A 17,101-nucleotide genomic window follows, 5' to 3' on the forward strand; every position below is an offset into this window, starting at 1 on the left:
AGCACTGGGGCACCGGCAATGCTGCAGAGCACTCTCCCTGTCACAGAGACAAATACATCCTGATTTTTCAAATGTTCCCTACCCGATCTAAACAGACATCCCTTTGAATTCAGCGTAGGTCACTTGTGCAGTTGCAGCATCCCATATAACTTACTGAAGTAAGGTCTTTACGCAGCGTGACTGAAAATCAGGTGTGATATTGTAGGAGAGGTAATCCATGCAGAGCCGGTCACAGGAGGCTGTACTGGGAGCTGTGCAATTCCTGGTAGCTCCTCATTGTGCTCAAAGGCACAGGGAGGAACAGCAGAATGGTTCTGTAGGTGTTGTTCTTATTTAGCTCATCCACTACCTTTTCCTCTACAAACTGTAAGAGGGAAGGTGAACTCAAGGGTAGCTCAGGCTGTACTTGGGCTGAATTGCCCTCTGGAAGGCACCTCTTTCTCAACTGAACATAAAGGGAGATTAGTATGCACCTTTTATATGCCTTAATTAGGTGACCTGAATCTGAGCCACAGTTTGTAAATACATTGCCAGCTCAGAACATGAAATTCCCCACCCTCCCCTTACTATTGCCAGTGAAGTCAAATGTGAATGCAGTGATGTTGACAGACAAGAGCTTTGGTCAGCTTAGCTGATGTCACTCAGAGGCGTCATGTAGCTAGCTGGCAGAAAATGCCTTTGCTTGGCATATGTTACGGGGAGTACTCTGACAGCCCTGCTGTCACAGCAAGGTCTTCTCCACAAATCCCAGGCTGCATCCTTGGAATTTTGATACCTGGCTACAACCACGGGAGTGGCTCCTGCAGGTCCTCATTGCCACTTCACTCGGCACCCTAGGGCATGGACGCCTCTGTGGTATCTGTAAGGAAGTTCCTGATATGTATGTGATAAATGCTGACTCACACCCCTAACTGAACTTTGCAAAGAAATTGTGATAATAAATTGAGTGTTTCCACATTTGCCAGTCAAACATCTAATAACAATTACAGTGTATTCTGTACTGCTGTTTCTCATCACATCAATTAGAAGGGTGGTTCCCAAACTCCATTACAAAAGGCCGTGCCAGATGGTCTGTTCAGGCAACATATTAAACTGTAAAATCTAGATTGCCTTTGTGGTGCTTTCAGTTATAATTTGGATGGTAAGAGTGCATGATGATCCATATGAAATAATTTGAGTCCAGAGTGGACCCAAATGTTTGATAACCTCTGAGTTACAAGCTGACTCGTCATGGCTGTCATTTGTCCTACTCTAGTTCTTTTGCCTGTTTTTCTTTTAAACTTCTCTCTTCATTTATGGAAAATTGCTTGCTGGTGACCTAGCTCTAAAAGCCCCCCACAGACTCTGAAAAAGGGGAAAGGCAGAATGCTGGCACTGTGAAAGTAATTTGCTTCTATATGAGCATGTAACCTTATTATTATTGTTTCACTTGTCAGGCAAAACTATTTTTGTTATGTGTTACATCCCTTGACAGCTAATGTTTCCTTCCTCTCTGCTACTCTGAGGGAATTGTTAGAATCAATTAGATTTAGGTTGAAATCTCCCCAGAAGATATTCCAGTTGCCAATAGATAGACGAATGCACGGATAAAAAGTTATGTAGATGCATGACCATTCCAGACAAAGCAAGTGTAGATTGTCTTAATACAGTGGTAGAGCAAAGATTGAAGCTCTTACGCTGCATGCTTGTTTCAGCTGGACTACCACTAGTGATACTGGCATGAGGACTCCAGTATAAATTTAGAAGTAAAAACTCATGTCTGCTTATTCTTCTATGTAGTGTCTCTTCTTGCAGTCAAAACAGAACCCATGAACAGCAGTGAAACAACAGCAACAACTGGAGATGGAGCGCTTGACACTTTTACTGGGTCAGGTAAAGCCATAATAAGATCATGTATTGTTAGATGCACATTAATATAGCATTTAATAACCTTCACTAATGAATATTTCACTGCATGGAAGCCATCTTTAAAAAAACACAATAAAGTAACATTTTAATACATAATAATAATAATAGCTTTTTAATTTTTGTAAATTAAAATCTACAATTTTCATGAGCTGTGATCTTAGAGAAGCTCTAATGATGCTTAAGACAATTACTGTATGCAAAAATCTTATAGTGTTATTATTGTACTGTAGATTTTTCTCAGTGTTAGTCTTGCACAATCTTAGAAAGAAAAAAATTGATTGCATTTGTAACAGCCATTCTAATTTGTAAAATTTGAAATCTTAAGGGTTATATTTCAGTGCTAAACTTTTTATTCCTATGAGCAGTGTGTTAAACACTGACCAGATTGCCATAAGCTACTTCCTTTTAATGAAAAAAGTATATTTTACTTTAAATAATCATAAGTTTCAGTTACTTCTTCTTAAAAAATTCAAACAAACAACAACTTTTAAGTAGATTCCTATAAACTATTAAAATATGATGAACTGTGGAAAAGTACAGATAATCTGGCTTCTAATCATTAAGATGAATCCTGATAACAAGAATATTAACAAAGAGAGGGGGGAGAATAAATTTTGCATCTGAAAATACCAGTTCAGTGATGGCCTGACTGAAATGTCATTGAGATGTAAAGTAAGCATATATTATTTCTGACTAGAAAAAATAAAAACATTGTCCTCATTATGATTATACTGAAAGGAATACCATCAACTTAAAGCCTAGCAAGTTCCATAAAAAAAATGAATAGTCTTGGCTAAAAAAAAAGTTTCCTTTTTCACTCTACTGTTACTCTATCCTTTCATTAGTAATGATTAGAGATTAGAAAATGTCCAACCATATATGTGAGTTTGTCATTGTTGGTGAAATTTTATCAGCTTCTGCCATGGATTTAAGACGTCTGAGTTGGATTCCATGTGTAAAACATGGCGAAGGCAACATTTGCCTGAAGGGGTACCAGAAATTTTATCTGCTAGTTTGGATTTAGATAGTTAAGTAACAGCTTGATTTCCCCAGGTGCCGCTCACCCATTAACTTCCACTGACTTCAAAAGAAGTGTTGAGATCTCTACACTTCGAAGGTTTAGAAACAATCGGTGCCTCCAAAAAAAGACAGGAATTTGAGCTTTACACCATCATTTCTGTCTGTTAGCCACCTGTATACTCAAAAGAAATATTAACCTGAGTCTCAGTTTAGGCCACAAACTCAAATATTAAATGAGCATGGTCATTCACAGTGGGAAACTAATAGTCTGCCTGACTGGGTGATGTGCAGTCTTCATCATCAGAGCAAGACACAGAGCTGCCTTGATAAAGCACTGAGCCTTTCATAAAGAGTAAATCTGTTACTTTCACACTCGCCTTTTACTGGTACTTGCAAATAGGACAATTTGGATGTCTCAGTTATGTGGAAGAAGTGCTAAAGAACAATAAAAATTCACCAGAAAAGTATTTCTCTGACTTTCCAAGCTAACTAGTTATTTGGAAAGTTTAATGGGTTGCCAAAACCAATAAATACTGAGTAGTAGAAAAGATGTCATTTCAGACAAACCAGCTGCAGTTGAAAACAATGCATAATGAAGCCAAACACTGAACAGTTTGATTTTTGCTAATAATTAGTTACATACATGTGTTACTCCAAACTATGACAAAGTGATAATGCTAGTACTTTCCTGCAGCTTTCAGAGCACCTGTGAGCTCATTTTGTGAGGATGCCTAGATATACAAGCCACTAGCAGGGATATCACCTGCTGTCTTATACAAGCATAGATCAGAAGGACTGAAGCATCCTTTGTTGAGTAGGGAAGGATTTAGGTATGTTATTAAATATTTTATGAAATGAGACATGAGTGAAAAGCGAGCTTCTGGTGCTGAGACACCTTTGAGAGTCTGCCATGCAGAAATCCTCTCCTTCAAATATTCTACCCATTAAAATTGATTTCCATGCTCCAAGGGCAATCAAAACCTGTGACATGTCCTGGAGTTGACCAGAAGGCTGAATAAATCCTCTGGGGTGTAAAGCAACCAACTCTGTCCCTAATGACCAGCTGTAACACAGAAGGTGATGTTCAAACAGACTGTGCGAGGTATAGGGCAGGAGAGACATTAGGCCTCACAGGTAACTCTGCTAAACCCCAATTTTTGGTTGAAAAGTAAAGCACATAGATCTCTTGAATTTAGAGTGACAGTTGCCACAGTGGCCTTGCCCCACCCATTGGGCAAGATCCTGCTCAGGGCTGCAGCTCATGTGTTGCATCTCACACTCAGGGCTCCAGTTCCTCTGTCCTGCAGAGCTGCCCCTGGGAGAAACTGTGCCTTCTAGCAAAGGATTAGCCAGGTGGAGAGTCATGTTGCGCACCCCTCTTCCTCCTCCTTTTCCTTCAAAGAGTGACAGTAATTAATATCGGTATACTCAATTTGAAGCCTTGGGTCCAGACTCCCATTGGGGTGGGTATTCACAGGATGTGGAGAGCTGAACAGCCTTGAACTGAGCATTTTCATACTCTGCGAATTTGCTGCAGCTGCTGTACTGTCAGTGCATGCATTCTTGTGTTTATATTGCTTACAATACTGGATTAATTTGAGAACTGTTTATCATTTTAATGGAGCGGAGAAAGAGAGACGTTTGAAGTTCTCACCATCCTTTTAATTAGTATTTATTACACATAAAAAGGATATAGAAAACAATTTTTCTATAGCTACAAAGGCAAAGTTAGGAAACACCACTGCTGTATAACCTACGTTTGGTCCCCGTATGTGTAGACATTGTGATTTGTTATTTAAGTGAGATCCTTTTAACCTAAACTCTTTGCACAAAATTTTCCAGATGCGTAATGAAAAAATACAAAATTCCAGTCCGTGTTAATATACTGAACCCAACATATGCTGTCAGAGCAGTTTATGGTCATTTAAACTCTCCACAGCCACCTTGGCCAGTTGAGCTAACAGGGTAACTGGTAGGAGGTGGCTGTCGGCTTCTTGTCCCCTCTGTCTATCAACATTAGTGGTGACTGGAATATGTCCTCAGTGCCATAGAGGGACTTTAGAAATCAAGGGCCTTATACCTGCCCTGAAGAGCATTCCTCTGGTAAATTCAAGCAGTGAAGTCGTAGAAATACTTGAATTTTTCTGAGAGGAAACAGTTTTGATTTTGTTGGGGTTTTTTTTAATACAAGCAATGTAAAACACTCTTTATCTCCATTCATATAAATGTCTATATAAAGTAGCGCCTTTATAAAAGCAATAACAACCTGCCTCTACCTTCTCCTCCATTGCCAACAGTCCTGAGAAGTAGGGTTGGGAGGCTATCCAGCAGTGAAAGTTGTTTGTTTGATAACCCTTAGAATTACCAATCTGATCTATGAGATACAGGGATAGTCCACAGGCTCTACGTAGTCATAATGTTCTCTTGTGGTAGGTCTTACACACTGTATTTCTCAGATATCTCACAGTCTAAAATGTAGTGCACAAATTGATGAGACAAGCTACCAGAGAAAGAGTGAAAGAAACAGACTTTGTAGCTTGAAAGCTTTGGGGGCGCTTACCTCTTTCTCTCTCTCTTCCCTACAACTGGTAGCATCATGAGGGAAATTAAAAAAAAAGAAATTTAAAACAAGATACATTCCAAAAGTATTTTATTTTCTTATCTGAAATTATAAAATAAGGTATATGCAGAAAGAATTAAAAAGCAGGCAGGACAGTTTTTGCTGAAAAACATTAGTGATTTAAACAAACAGTAATTAATTTTTTGTAGTTTACATCAGATGTGCTGGAATGGTAAATGTGCTTTAACCAAACTGATTAATCAAGTGACCTGTCATCCAGCAAATGGTCAAAAAGTGGAGTAGTATGGGCAAAAAAGATCTGATAAGCTGATAACAGATCATGAAAGTTCCTTGCCTGAAAATCACCAAGGTCACACTGTTAGCTATTGCTTGTCTTTAGAAAGGTTGTAGGAATACAACAGGGAGGACTAATTACTCTTCAAGCCTTAAATAACTAAGAGCATCCTTTAGAGTTCTATGGACTAATTATGTTGATATGTACAGCTATAGGTTCATCTAACTCTAGAAATAGCTGTATGTACACTTAATGGATCACTCCGTGGATTGAATTTAAACCACAAAAAGGCATTCTCAGGAAAAAAAAAAAAAAAAAGAATATCCACAGATTCAGCAGATTTCCATCACAGACAAACCTTTAATATCTTTTCAAACAGCAACTCTTTTATGAAATCTGGTGGCACGTGTTCCAAAAATTATTATCCAATTTGTCTTTATTTTCAAGTTATACTCAACTGCACATTTAAAAAAAAAAAGCTAATTGTTTTTCTTCTACTGTATTTTCCTTTTAAGTCCTACATGTTCTAAATGCATTTAAACTAGCTTTAAAAATATGAAGTTCTGCATATGTTCAAAGCAATAGATCTCAAAGACGTTAATTAGCCTTGGATGTATCATGTTTCATAAAATAGTTAGAAAGCTAAACCTATTTGTCACTTATATAATTCTGAAAGTTCATTTCTACTACCACTACAAACAACTCAAGAAGAGGGTACACTTTGAAGTACAACTATGATTGATTAGACTAAAGAAATTCCAGTGCTTCGTTGTGTACTACTTTAATCTTTTGAAAAGTGAATGAACAGCAGATGGCCTAATAAAGACACTCTGTATGTTGCCCAGTATGGATTTGCTCTGAAGGGATTGGTTCAACACTTCAGAGTACATATATTTGGAATACATCTGTCTTCGTCAAGACAGATGGCTAAAGGAAAGAGAAACTTCCAAACACTTGGAATTAATCCAGTGTGAGCACCGCTTCTGAATGAAATTTTAATGGGATATGACTATCATTCTGTTAGGTTTCTTGGAAGAATGCATCTGTCAATAGTATAGACATACACAGTTTTGATGGCTACCAGATAGGACTGCTTATGCTTACTTTCTAAATAAAATATTATTAGTGGCTATGTTCTAATTGGCCTGTTGATAAGGAATATTCATTTTCTAGTAGTCATTCTGGTATCTTCCATCACCTAACCTGACTAAAATTAACCACACCCATATATAATATATTTTTCCTATCCAGTATTAAAATTAAACTTGTTCATGTGAGACTTTAAAAGTATGTGTGTGTTATTCCAATCACATGCAATACCATATGTTAAATCACAAGGTTCTTTTTAATTACCAATTTTAAAACAACTTACAAATCCGAAAGATCTGTGGTGTGGGGGTCATGGATGATGTATGAAATATATGCCTCTGTAATATACTCAGAAACATGTCAAGCTGAAAAAGCATGACACACCCATACCAACTAGAGAGTTCTGTATGATGATGAATGATTTGGGAGGTTTTTTTAATTTTTGTATTAAGATGTTGCAGTTCAGGTGACATCTGTGTTGTTGAAAAGCTGTCCATTTCAATAAGCTTCTCTGCTAATATTGCTGCGTTAGTATTCAGACTGTTTGGCTGTATTGGTCTCATGATGTTTCTAACTGCTGTACTCTTGTTTTCTGTTTTTCAGTAATAACAAGTAGTGGCTACAGCCCAAGATCAGCGCATCAGTACTCTCCACAGATATATCCCTCCAAGTTAGTGTCTGCACCTCTTCTAGTCTTTTGTAGGGAATTGACCTTGGCTGCAGGCAGTTCTGTGGTTTGTTGCAAACAAGTGTTCATCAGCAAAAGAAACAGGGAGAAAGCAAAATACTTAAGCCTCAGTGCTGACTCCATTATAGCTCTTTCTCTGACTTCTTTTTCTCTGACGTGGCTGCAGAGCAAGATCCTGCTCTGTGCAATATTGCTGCACAAGATATACCCTTGAATATCTGCACACAGAAAGAAAAAATTGGACTATTACATTCTCAGACATCAGAATCTTAAAAGTGCTGACAATGTATACAGACATATTTTGAAGAAGACAGTTTATATTTAGAAATCACAATTGTGTGTGCAAGATGCGTACTGTGGGGTAACCCTGTCACAGACACTCCCAGTGACTACCCTGTCACAACATTCCACAGTCATGAACCACCTTTTCCTCCTCCTTCTCCAATATCGTAAGATTTAAAAATCAAATAAATAGGATTAGAATTTAATCTCATTTTTTAATTTCTAAATCAATGGGCGTTGTTAGGAATAGAAAATTTCTTTCTTTGTTTTTTTGAGGAAAACAGACTCCTGGGCAATCAAATGAACCCAGGAGTGGGAACTTCAGGAAAAGGCACTGAAGATGTTATATGAAACTGCTGCATTTGGCAGTCTATTGGTCCCACAACCAGTGCTGTGCACAAGGGTGCTTGATTTCAATCTGCCATCTATTTGTTTCCATATATTTGATACAGCTACCTGTGTGACTCTGATGCAAACATTGAAACTGTAGCTCATTAGGCTTTTTCAAGTTTCTTTAACAAATTTGCATTCATATCATCGTAGCTATTATTTACTGATATAGAAAATAGGTGCCTGAACTACAGACAGCCCTCATTCCACTTAAAACAGGTTTTGGCAGAATATATCATATACTTTTGGCCAAATATATTACAAAGTTTAATGTAATTTTTAATCTAATGTTATAATTTATTGGCATCTAAATTAATGAGTAATCCTTTTCTGATAGTAACTGCTGCCAACTGTATTGAACTAATTAGAAAGAAAAAATTTTAAAAATTAGAATCTGAAATTTAGTCATGGCTTTTAAAGGCCAAGTTTCAGTTAGCATAATTCTACAGTGTTTATTCAGGTCTTGGTCCATAAAGTCTTATTTGACTTACAAAACAATCCAAGACAAATGTTTCTCTGTATGCTTTTGCAACTCTGGAGGGCAAAAATTTTAAACTTGATTTTATTCAATCTCCCTATAAAACTCCAGTATTCATAAATAAAAGACCATTTTTATTTCCATTCTACTTCCCTAGCCCATATTTTCCAAACGTTTAAAGCCTGTCTGGTTACCAAAATATTGCCGTCAGTATTTTTCATCCTGCTCTCAATGGGCACGATCCATCTCCCATTTAAGCCAGAGGCTAGATGTCTGTTGAAGCAGAACCGTACACAGAGGACACAATGTAGTAGCTTTAATGTTCACCTCTGTATTTCCTTTATTCTTCTAGTCCAATTTTCCCTCCACTGGATTAAAAAAACATGGGGGCTTTTCTGATTTAAGCATGCTAATCTTGGCTGAAAGGTGTCAAGTCCATATGAAGCCATATAGCAGTGGCACAGTCCACCTAGAGCTGGACACAGTAGCTTGAAAACTAAACTGTAGTGATGGGACAGCACAAAACATTCACCCTGGGGAATGTGAGCCTGAGTGGTTTTCAGCTTATTTCAGTGGGGGATGGAATAAATCCCAGAAGAGGAACAGTTGGCAGAATAATGAACTGCCTTTGGACATCTTTAAACCTTTTTCTTTACTTTATTGCTTGAATCAACATACAAAGTATTTGTTGCCACAGTAATGCTATTTTTCCTAATATTTAGGCCCTATCCACACATTCTTTCTACACCAGCAGCTCAAACAATGTCTGCCTATGCCGGACAAACCCAGTATTCAGGAATGCAGCAACCAGCGGTCTATACAGCCTACTCACAGACAGGACAGCCCTACAGCTTGCCCACTTACGGTATTTGACCTCTTACTACTTCACCTTATGTAGAAGTAAGAGCAATGCTGATGTGAATATTTTTTGCTTTTGTTGTGTGTTTGCTTTTTTTTTTTTATTTTTCCAACTGTAAGAAAATATTTTAAAGAATCAGTTGAAAATTAATTTCTTATACAGATTTGGGTGTAATGTTGCCAGGCATCAAGACGGAAAGTGGGCTCTCGCAGACCCAATCACCACTGCAGAGCGGGTGCCTCAGTTACAGCCCAGGGTTTTCCACTCCACAGCCAGGCCAAACACCCTACTCTTATCAGATGCCAGGTGAGTAGCCATCACTATCAGAGCTCATCCCATCATGCTGTTGCTGACGGCCCCCTCTTCCCTCATATTTGTGAAGTATTTTCCATTCATTTTTGTGAATTCCAGTAAATACGCTTATCATCAACAGCTACTTTTACCTGTAAAATTTAAAGCTAAGTATTTTTTTCCCGTATTTATACGCATATATGTATTCATTTTGGTCATCTGTTAATTTAGATATGGTCATGTAATGCAGTCCCTATTTGCACCTTCATTCTTTTATGGGGTGAAATCACATGGCAGGACACGAAGCATTTGTTGTATTTATTAGCCTACACAAGTCTCTTTTCCTTGTTTCCGTGTTTCTGAGCATGACAACATTTGATACTTGTTTCTCTCTGGATTAACATATTTTGTTAGAATTTCTCCTTCATTCATATTTATTCTTTCATTTATTATTCAATTATTAATTCACTTATTACCCTTTGATCATTGATAACCTGTTATATTTGGATAATTTTTAATCTTATACAACGGTTAATCCTTTAAATATTATGAATTATAATATAAAAATCATCTGAATTATGTTGAAAACAAGGACATGCCTCATTGCAGATCAATTAAAAACACCTGGACTGCTGAAATATTGTTTGAAAAGTTTTTTATTTCCTAAGTGAACACACGCTAAAGTGTTAGAACTTAGAAATGAAGGCAAGAGAGAAAAACAATATTTGAGGAGAGGTGAGACACTGCAATAAATTGAAAAATGCTTTCTCAATCAGTGCAGTGACTTACTGCCAATACCTTCCTTTCATGGTGTGAAGAGCAATGTATGCCTGTATGTGTGGAAGTAGCATTTCATTTCTTTTAAATTTTCGTTACAATATTTCATAGTTCAAACAGAAAATAAAAGTTATTTGTTCTTCTGATTAATCTGTATATTAACATGGAATATTGTATTTAGAATTTTATTTTGATTCACAAGCAAGTTCTTACAATTAATTGTATTTTTGAATTTTAGGTTCTAGTTTTACACCATCATCTACTATTTATGCAAACAATTCTGTTTCAAATTCTACAAACTTCAGTAGTTCACAACAGGTATGAATGTTAACATTTTTGTTTGTCAATTACAAAAGGATTTCTATAAAGCATGTCATTTTAATTTACATTCGTTATGTTGAATTAGATTCACTGTGATTCAAGGCTGTTTTCTGTAGAAAGTGATCAAAATCCCATTGCCTCTTTTGGCCCTTAAATACTTTACCAACCTCCCTGTAGTCTTCTAGTAAATAACCTTAATTTAAAAAATGTTATATATCCTTAAATTTTAAAAAGTCTAAACCCCCAAAACTCTTAAAAAAGTCATGTCATCACACACTTAGAAATACTTAATGGGAAAATCACTCGTTACTCTACTTAATTAAGTATTCTGCTGCATTTACTGTTCTAGGATTATCCATCATACACAGCTTTTGGCCAAAATCAGTATGCACAGTATTACTCAGCATCAACATATGGTGCATATATGACCTCAAACAACACGGCTGATGGCACTTCATCATCATCAACCTACCAGTTACAGGACTCTCTCCCTGGCCTGACTAGTCAACCAGGTACAGATCTACATTCAGGTGAAAACAATTTTTGTATTTTATTCTGTACTTCTATAAACACACAATTTTCATATCTACCTTGTTCGAATATTGACATTTTAAGTTCATGCCTTTCAAAAAACTTTATCAGGCAAACCAACCAAAAAAAGCTTGTCTTTTTTTTTTTTTTTTTCTTAATTAGGAAGCTTGTCTAGTTTGTTTGTTAGTTGAATAAAGCTCTTTGCAGACTGAGATGGTTGTCTGTGGAAGGAGGAGGCCTGAAAAAAGCTACTGCAGTCTGGTGGGGATCTGTTAGGACCAAAACCAACCATACAGTGATAAACCTTTAGTAAATTTTGAAACAAAAGTTCAGTGAGCTCTCCTATTACTGACAGCGGAACATTCCTGTATCTACCTACATGTTCTGAAGTATTGCTGTAAAGAATTTAAAACAAGGTACGGTTATTCATTCACTTATGCCCCAGTCATGCTAGCAGGAGTGCATGGGCTTTATTCAAATGTATACAAGTCGTGCTGGCTAATTCACTAATTCAGGTAACTAAGAATAGAGCAGTTGGTTATTAGCATAGGTCTCTCTTAAAAAGTCGTGTTGAAGTAGTTGAAGTTGCAGCAAGAAGGTTCTCCGGAGACACAAGGAGATGCGATTTCCCTGCCCGACCCTGCCCCCTCGCGCGCAGCCACCACAGCACAGTGTCCTGCTGCACAGCGCTGGCCTCAGGGCACCGCTGCTGAGTGATGGCAGCTCTTCATTTTTTCTCATTATCGTTATAACCCAGTTCACAGTCGTTTACCTGCTTCATTCTACGTGTTCTGAAAAAACAAATGTTTATATGGACTTCTTTCCTTTTTTTCTGTTTCATGCTGGATTTCTAAGTTCCTGAACATCTCACCAATGTGTTTTCTCCCATTTAATATAAGTGGGACTAAAGTAAAGAAAAGTTAAAGCTATGTATTTGACATTATACATAGTATACGGCAGAGCTATGAAATTCTTGGTGGGCTAGTTTAGGAATTCCCAGTCACAGTCAGAGGAGTGTGGTATCCTTACTGGGTGAACAGAGCCTGCTTTTTCATGCTCACTTTCCTGTATTGTTTCTATTATACAGGAATTTCTTAAAGACCTAGCTCAGTGTTATGCCTACTAAAGCTGAGCGTGGCATCTATGGGAGAGATTATCAGTTGCCAGCTGCCTGACTCAGTGATGCTAGACCAGTCTCTTCCAGGGACACTGGCTTCACTTGTGCAGAGTGGGTAGTGTCTGCCTTACCAACAGACTGCGAGCATTTTTAAAAAAGACTAGCAAACTGGGTTTTGAATTAGGCTTTGAATAGGGGGGAAATGAGCTTTAATCACAAAATTGACTTACTGCATAAATATTCCTGATTCTTATCCTAACAACTGCAACATCTCACTGAAAAGTATAGTAGAAAAATAATTTATTATAGTAATGAATTTGAACAAAGGAAGGGTAATGCTGTGTAGAAGAGTATAAGCAGGGCATCATACTTCATATAAACTGCTTAAATTTACTAAAAACATTGGAATTTTAATGGCAAGTTGAAATTTTTCCTTGCCAACTGTTTTCCTCAGGCTGATGTTTAAAGCACATTTGCGTGCACACATGTGCACACTCATGTTTATGGTGTGGTATGGAACGGGTATGGGAAGATACACATTCCCTTGGTTTTTGGTGAAAGTAAAACATTATTCAGTAGTCTCAGAATGCAAATTTAGGAAGAAAAAGTTAAGAGATAACTTGAAATCAAGTGAAATTTCAGCAGTTGTGGGACACCCATAAAAGACACAAATCATATGTATTTTTAAGAGTGCAAAGAGTACTCGCAACTGATGTTTTGATAATTGTGCATGTTCTGTGTACTTCTCTTTGTTCTTTTGTTGTTCCTCCATATTTTTGAGAAAATCAGTGTTTCCTGTAGAGTCTGTCCCTTGTGTATCTGTGTTTCCTAGGAATGCTGTATAAATCTATCATGTATTAAAAACTCACTTAGTATTGAACAGCATTGACAAAGGAAAGAAATCTTACATAGCTTGAACAAGTTGAAAAAATATTGAAGACTTCAAATCTATGAAACAGTAAGGATTTTTCTAATTTATGGGTTGTTTAAGCATATGAACTTGTTTTCCTATTTAGGTTGTGCATCTGAATTTACAAATCTGGCCACACACTCCTTTTTTCTGTGAAGTGTTGCACTGATCATGCGACCCTCTGCTGAGAGTGCAACACCCACTTTGCAAATACGTGACATGCCTGTGCCCTTCTGTGTCACTGTAAAAATAAATTTCCATCCATGAGGTGCAGTGTCTTGGAAATCACTTCAGATACAGTAGATCATACTGCAGAGCTTTAGGACTCATCATGTTCACTTGCTGTCTTAACAGGCCTTTATTACTCAGTCCTTAAGACCAAAACCTAAGATTAAACACAGCAAGGCACTTCACTCTTCCTCCATCTCTTTAGCTATTAATTCAAATAACTAGTCAAAGGCTCTAGTACTCTCCACACATACAGGATTTCTTGTTTTCATAATAAAGCCCCATCAGATCAAGAGTTAATATCAGTTACAGTTTTATTTATTGACTGAGTAAAGAAAATGGGATGAAATTTGAAATAGACTTTACTCTTTCTGCTACTCATAACAAGCAATAACACATTACAAGCCAGGAAAAAAGGTTTGTAATGTTGAAGGCATCTTCTGGCTGCTCTTTCTGCTAAGAATATGTAACAAAAGTCAATCCATAAGGAGAGTATGGAGAGGTGCAGAAGTTCATCCATCTGACATCTGTGTAAGGTTCAGCTCTTTACCCTTCCCATGGACTTCTCTTCCGTTTGTATTGTGCCTGCCCTACATTAAGATTTTTGGAAATGCATTTGTTACCATAGAGTATCTGTGAGACAAATAGGTATCTCCTGGGGCACTTCATCTCATATTGGGATAAGTCAGGAGGATCCTTAAGGGATTCTGCTTCAGGAGGTGAGTACATTTGAATATATTTGATGACTACATAAATACATTTAATCTAGGATGGATAAAATTCCTGCAGAAGAAACAGGTCTATAGGGAGCCTGGGTAAAAGTTTCATGTTTAGGCACATCACTTTCATATGTTCAGTGTTAGGCAAGGTGATCTCATAGAATATTAGCTACAACTCTGTTACTGGGGTGCAGCAGAGCTTGGTCTCTATTAATTTGGTACCTGAGCATGATGGAATGAGGGGTGGAGAATGTGCTGGGTTTGGCTGGGATAGAGTTAATCTTTTCACAGCAGCTGTTATGGGGCTATGTTTTGGGTTTCTGCTGTAAACAGCATTGATAACACAGGGATGTTTTCGTTATTGCGGAGCAGTGTTTATGCAGAGTCAAGCCCTTTTCTGCTCCTCACCTCACCAGTGAGGAGGCTGGGGGTGCACAAGGAGTTGGGAGGTGACACAGCTGGGACAGCTGACCCCAACCAACCAAAGGGATATTCCATACCGTATTGTGTCAGGCTCACCATATAAAGCTGGGGGAAGAAGAAGGAAGAGGGGGACATCTGAAGTGATGGCGTTTGTCTTCCCAAGTAACCGTTATGCATGATGGAGCCCTGCTTTCCTGGGGATGGCTGAGCTGCTGCCTGCTGATGGGAAGTGGTGAATGAATTCCTTGGTTTGTTTTGCTTGCCTGTGTGGCTTTTGCTTTCCCTGTTAAACTGTCTTTATCTCAACCCACAAGTTTTCTCACATTTACCCTTCTGATTGTCTCCCCCATTCCATGGTGGGGGAGTGAGCAAGCGGCTGTATGGGGCTTAGTTGCCAGCTGGGGTTAAACCACGACAGTGAATTCACCCTTTGCCGCTTCTCCAGAAGATGGCATTATGAAAAACAGTGCAAAGATCTATCTATAAGCAGACTGTGACCACACCTCTTTTCTCCTGGTTAAGTAGCACAACTGTGTTTTAACAGGGAGGAGTAGATATTCCCATCAAACTGCAGATGGGAAACAGTGTTCTGGATATAAAAGTCCACCTCCTTTTTGAACAACGGTGCTGTAGCTCCCTGTCCTCTAACTGGAGCTGCTGCAAGGTCTCCATGGCACGCAAGGCTTCATGCTGGACATGAACCAGTGTATGTGTATGAACATCTGTGAGAAAATGGTCATTCTGTGTTCTGGTTTTAACATTTTCCTCTTGTTTTATTGGATCTCTGATGCTGCTCATAGTTCCAGTGGGAGAAGGCTATGAAATGTATTTATTAGGCATGTGTTGAATATTGGAAAAGCTCAAAAATTTCAAACATTACAATAAAAATTACTGTCTAATATGAGCTGCAGTAAGAACTCTTCATGAGGATAAGATTTTCAGTATGCTTTGGTACTAGAATTTCTCACATTCTTTTATGTTATATGGCAGAATTTTTAATAAGTTTTCCTTTTATCAGCATTGACCTACTTTCTAAAACAAACAGAGAATAAGAAAATGCAGTTGCTCCTTTAGCCTGCTGTTGGTAAAAAGCAAATCAAGCAATTAAGCCTACAGTTGTTCAAAAAAACAGGCACTACTGACTACTGCAGTTCTAAAATAGATGCATACCTTGCATTCAAGTAAGAGACAGCTGCTCATTCTGATTTAGAGATTAGTGTAATGAAATAAAGTTGGCTTTAAATATATAGAGCTTACAAGGTACAGTGATTAGTTACAGTACTGATTAATGGATCATGTACAGTTGAACATGACTTAATGCAATCATGTACAGTTTTGACCCAATCAGAAGGTTGGGGCAACTGGTACTAGGTAATGCTAAATGAAAATGAAAATTGAAGTTATTTACTTCAGTTTTTAGATACTTTCAGAGAAGATTTAGAACAGAGCTTTTTTTTTTTTTTTTTTTTTGGTAGATTAGAGTAAACACAGTCATTGGGAACAGATGTTTTAGTACATTACTGTAGAAATGAGTCTTGATTTTGTTGTAAAATGTTGAAATGTTATAAATATGAAAACTTGTGGTAAGAATGTAAACATCCATCTTCACTTATTTAATCTTTGTCTTTTCATTTCTTGGGTTTTGTTTTGGGATATTTTTTCCACTCTGTCAGAAAAATCTAGGAAATTATATTTTCTTACAGAACTCTTGCATACTCAGAACTTTGAAGTCAGTGTAAGTTTTTGCCACATAAGGATTCTGGTTATGAAACATCTTTTTGAACATTTGCATGTTTTCCAAAGTATATTTTGCTGTTCTTCTTATGGAAAAAGAACTAAGATAATGTGACCTTATTGATCAGTCCACTGCCTGCAGTGTCCTTACTGACATCAACACCATGCTGGGAATAGAAATGATTAGTCAACAAGAACTCTCTCTACATTCTGTAGGGACAAAGAAAAACCAGCATGGGAACATTATTCATTAGATACTATTATTGCTGCTCATTTCATAGCAAATAAGACTTTTGGCTGAAGAGAAGCTACTATAGAATGTATATGATCCTTATCCAAATCAGGACAGACCTACCTACCTAAAGTGTTATCTGCAATAAATTGTCAAATTGCAGCTTTGAAAATCTCTTTTCAGCTGCTGCCTGAAAGTTTGTCTTTGTTCTGTACAAGCAGAGAAGCACATTGGTTTTGCAATGTTGAA

The 17,101-nt window shown here is 37.5% G+C and overlaps 1 protein-coding gene across 11 annotated transcripts in view; it reads left to right on the forward strand.

Annotated features, from left to right (window-relative positions):
- EYA4 (EYA transcriptional coactivator and phosphatase 4) overlaps nucleotides 1-17,101 on the forward strand; it is a 158,539-nt gene that overhangs the window by 109,405 nt on the left and 32,033 nt on the right. For 4 of the 11 annotated variants that reach the window (XM_074896350.1, XM_074896349.1, XM_074896354.1 and 1 more), the window contains 6 exons: nucleotides 1,780-1,872; nucleotides 7,476-7,542; nucleotides 9,433-9,575; nucleotides 9,732-9,875; nucleotides 10,876-10,955; nucleotides 11,308-11,488. In XM_074896350.1, coding sequence (XP_074752451.1) covers nucleotides 1,780-1,872; nucleotides 7,476-7,542; nucleotides 9,433-9,575; nucleotides 9,732-9,875; nucleotides 10,876-10,955; nucleotides 11,308-11,488 — 708 coding nt within the window. The remainder of the gene's footprint in view (nucleotides 1-1,779; nucleotides 1,873-7,475; nucleotides 7,543-9,432; nucleotides 9,576-9,731; nucleotides 9,876-10,875; nucleotides 10,956-11,307; nucleotides 11,489-17,101) is intronic. The other 7 variants (XM_074896352.1, XM_074896351.1, XM_074896356.1 and 4 more) reach the window with 4 other exon arrangements.

Source organism: Athene noctua, chromosome 1 (genome assembly GCF_965140245.1).
Source record: "Athene noctua chromosome 1, bAthNoc1.hap1.1, whole genome shotgun sequence".
In the NCBI taxonomy this organism is placed as follows: Eukaryota; Metazoa; Chordata; class Aves; order Strigiformes; family Strigidae; genus Athene; species Athene noctua.